The 4,346-nt window shown below is 42.4% G+C and overlaps 1 protein-coding gene across 1 annotated transcript in view; it reads left to right on the forward strand.

The window, feature by feature from the left end:
• Window positions 1-3,972, forward strand: part of LOC119281223 (ankyrin-3-like) — a 7,999-nt gene extending 4,027 nt beyond the window's left edge. Inside the window, exons 8-11 of the mRNA XM_037561811.1 lie at window positions 2,781-2,882; window positions 3,108-3,287; window positions 3,360-3,439; window positions 3,729-3,972. Of these exons, the coding sequence (XP_037417708.1) occupies window positions 2,781-2,882; window positions 3,108-3,287; window positions 3,360-3,439; window positions 3,729-3,753 (387 nt within the window). The 3' untranslated portion in view covers window positions 3,754-3,972. The remainder of the gene's footprint in view (window positions 1-2,780; window positions 2,883-3,107; window positions 3,288-3,359; window positions 3,440-3,728) is intronic.
• The last annotated feature ends 374 nt before the right edge of the window (window positions 3,973-4,346 follow it).

Consider the following 4,346-nt stretch of genomic DNA (forward strand, 5'->3'; position numbering starts at 1 on the left):
GCGTCCACCTGTAGGCCCGCTGACACCCTGCAACCTCCGCACTGATCCACCCGCCAGTCACCGGAATAGACAGATATCTCCGCCGCTGCCGCCTTTATCCTGTGGCCGAAAAAACAACCAGACATGCTTCGTTTGTTCCAAATCGAAGCCGGCGGATGACGGAGATGATGTAGAACGCTTGCCGAGGAGCTTTGTGGCGTCGTTATTGCGCCAAGAGCGGCGATTTTTGTAGGCAACCGGCGAGCTTTGTCATCACCCGGGGAGTTTGATTTGAGGCCCGCCGTCGACTGCGGCCGTCTACTGCCTTGCCTGTCGTCCACCCCTAGCTTCGGATTCGATCAACTCCGCCAGTCGAAGCTCTAACCTTCTCCGCCGGAAAGGTGTTCGACGAATTGCTTAGGTGCGCTTTCTATAGCTATTTTCATTACGTGTTGTTTTTGCGATCAAATTCAACCCAGAATATTTATGCATAGGGTAGATGAAGAGGTTGAGGGAGATGGTCTTCGACGACTCTTTGTCGGAAGAGGAGGAAGAAGATGATGATTTTGAAATCGCCATTATGGTGATTGTTAATAATGACTTTCGGAGACCAAGACTAGGATCATAGTTTGGCCGCTTGTGCATCAATCGAGATAGAGCAGAGGGCCATGAGAAGCTTATGAAGGATTATTTCAATCCTAATGCAACCTACCCGGAGAAGTATTTTCTTCCGTGGTTTTGGATGCACCGTTGTCTCTTCCTCACCATTGCAAGAGCTGTGGAGAAGCATGATGAATGGTTTAAATTGAGGAGGTATGCATCAGGGGAGATAAGTGCGAGCCCATTAATGAAGTGTGTCGCGTCTGTTCAAGTGCTTACATATGGGTGTTGGGCCGATGCCATTATTGACTATGTCCGCATCAGGGAAGATTCAATCTTGTAGGGCATTCAAAGATACACACGAGCCATGATTGAGATGGGGAAGAGTACTTGAGGGCTCCCAATGATGAAGATGCCGAGAGGCTTTTGGCTTTGAGTGAAAAAAATGGATGGCATGGTATGCTTGGATCAATTGATTGCATGCACTGGACATAGAAGAATTGTCTTGTGGGATGAAATGTTCAGTACAAAGGGCACCCAAAAGATCCAACAATCGTTCTTGAGGCAGTTGCATTGGATGATCTATGGATTTGGCATTCATACTTTGGATTGCCTGGCTCTCATAATGATCTGAATGTGTTGTCGAGATTATCACTATTTGGAAGGCTTTTTGCTGAAGGGGAGCCTTGGCGCAGTGGTAAAGCTACTGCCTTGTGACCATGAGGTCATGGGTTCAAGTCCTGGAAACAGCCTCTTACAGAAATGTAGGGAAAGGCTGCGTACTATAGACCCAAAGTGGTCGGACCCTTCCCTGGACCCTGCGCAAGCGGGAGCTACATGCACCAGGTTGCCCTTTTGCTGGAGATGCTCCTCCCTGCAACTATGTTGTCAATGATGACCGTCAATACACAATGGGTTACTACCTTGCAGATGGCATCTATCTTCCACGGACCACATTTGTGAAGACAACCACGCGACCTAAAGGCATTAAGAGATCCCACTTTGCAATGCGTGAATAGTGTGCTTCAGAAGCGCTTTGCCATTGTTCATGGCCCTGCCGAGTATTCGAACCCACTGGTCCTATGGCAAATAATGACATGTTGCATCATCTCGCATAACATGATCATTGAAGATGAGAGAGCCGTGCCAGAGAACTTTCTGTACATCACCAATGGGATCCTGTTGAGCCGGAACATGATGCAAACAACATGCATTGATTCCTCGCAGCGCATCGAAGCATCGATACCTAGCTCCAAGATGATCTTGTTTAGCATCGGTGGCTACTCCATAGCACCGGTTGATTGTTGTGCTTCTATCATGCCCTTCACATCATTTGGACCCTTGCGTGTTTGAATCCGAATAATTTGTTGTGAACTTTAATTTTCTAATATTCATGAATTTTGTGAACTTTGATTGTTAAGTTTGGATTTAATGTGTGTGCAAATATGTAGTTGAAATGTAGTACATACACAAAAACTTAGAAGAATTGGCGATAGTTATTTTTAGGGATTTAAATTCTAAGGGTTCGGCTAGGAATTATTTTTCATTAGCGGATCAAATATAAAGAGTGCAAGGAGCTATTGAGCAGAAATCCAATTCGGGCTTTGGAGCGTACGCTCCTGCGTGTCAAAAATACTTTTTGCAAATGTAAAAATTTTGAAAAAAAAAATCGATATGTACATCATCACACGTAAACGCTACTGGCAAATTTTTAGGGGGAAAGATTAGGCATTTTGACCTGTGCAAAAAAAAAGACGAACGCCAAATGTTATTACTTAATTTTGATTTTTTGACCGACAAAGCACTGCTATTCCGTTCATCATGAAAATTGTCAAGCAAACTTGTTACACTAACATGAACATGTACAAATAAAATTCAGAATTTTAACATTTATTATTATTATTTCTGAATTTACTGTTCATCCAGGAGCATATGCTCCTCTAAGCCAAAACGGCCATCCCGCTATTGGTGGGGCTAAATTATAAGGGACCGGCTAGAGATGCCCTGAGTGAAATGGAGGGAGAATTATTTACAGTTGCTATTAATCGCCTGTTCTTATGCCATATGCTTATCCTTGGTAATGAATTAATGATATTGATAAATGATAACAACTGAAATTTATGTGCAAAGGGTCTAAATACAGCTTCTTGTCAGTATTAGTTTGACATATTTGTTTTGACCTTGGATGTTTTTGTAATCAGGATAAACTTAAGTGTCAGAAGAAAAGAGCTGAATTGAAATTAAAAGCTGCTGAGGCTTTTAAGAGAAGTGAATATATGATGGCAGCAGAGATGTATACTGTTGTAAGTTACTGTGCTTAATCTTTATTTCTTGAAGGCTGTTTGATTAAAAAAAAATGCCAATTACGTAACTTGCTTGAAGGCTGCTTTAATAAAAAAAAATGGTCGAGGCTCTACTTCAGTTACTAAAAAAATGCCAATTACATTGCCTTGCAGTGTTGTTTTTTATTTTTACTGCCGGAACTCTGTTTTAGTATGGCAAAAAGGAATGTAATTGCTGTAATGCAGGCAATGGAACTTGGCCCTAGCTCAGATGATTATGCAACCCTGCTAGCAAATAGGAGTCTCTGTTTGTTGCGCTTGGAAAATGGACCTATGGCTCTCAAAGATGCTACTTTGTGTAGAATGATGCGACCCAACTGGCCAAAAGCCTGCTATCGACAAGGGGCTGCTTTTATGCGTCTGAAGGTAACAAAACAACGAAGTAGTTATGTTCAATCTTGTACGATCATGGAATTCATCGATGCTGTTTACTTATAGGACTACGAAAAAGCATGTGAGGCTTTCGCAGAAGGCCTAAAGTTGGACCCCAAAGCCGTTGACATTGAGAATGCTTTAAGGTAAATTTTACGTGTTCTCCTAGTCCTGTGGAAGATAAAAAAATCATTTCTTATATAAGAAGTTTTAAAACTGCAAAGTGTTTATGCAGTGCAAGTGAGTGATATTTTTTTTCCATCTTAAGTTTTATTGTATATGAAGGATGATCTAAACTCTAGTTGAATGTGAGGTGGATTCTGGTTCCATAGATTTATGAAAAAAAGAGGGGACCTTTGTTCTACTTTTATTTTTATTTTGGAAAAGATTGTATAGAAGTTGCTCCTTATGCTCACCTTGACTTTGTTATCACAGGGAAGCAACTGCAATGAAGACTTAACCTACACGCATTACATGATACCTTGCGTAGTTGTGGCTCTCTTGTTGCTAGGTCGAGGATCAGGATATCCCAGTTGTTCGCTACTTCTGTGGTATTTACCTACAGCAACAGTGCAAGCCTCACTTTTTTAAGACTTCTGGTTGCCTCCATCGTGTGTAAACATTACTGAATGCGATGGATGTGTATCTAGTTTCAGTTCAAAGTCAACAAAATGCTATAGATTGAGTTCTTGTCTGTCTTCTAGATTTTTCTTGCTTTCTTTACTATTTTTTTAGAACGTAGACGTCAGGGATGTCCGGCTTTAAATTAATAAAGCCCACAACTTAGGTAGCGTACACAACCAAACGACCAGTCACACAGTATAAGACATACACCGACGAAAATGGAGTCCATTACATGGCAAATCCAGCCGGAACTAAAGAGCACGCAGGCTCAGATAGGATCACATCCAAAAGGGCCACCCTTCCCTAAGAGGTATCAGTAGGCGACGACGGAGCTCGTGCCGCGGAGTAGACAGAGCGGAGACGAGCTAGAGCCAGCTGGTGCAGATCAGAGTCCTGTTGCCTTCCCAGTGGAGCCCATTGCTGCAAGAA

The sequence above is a fragment of the Triticum dicoccoides genome, chromosome 3B (genome assembly GCF_002162155.2).
Source record: "Triticum dicoccoides isolate Atlit2015 ecotype Zavitan chromosome 3B, WEW_v2.0, whole genome shotgun sequence".
Classification (NCBI taxonomy): Eukaryota; Viridiplantae; Streptophyta; class Magnoliopsida; order Poales; family Poaceae; genus Triticum; species Triticum dicoccoides.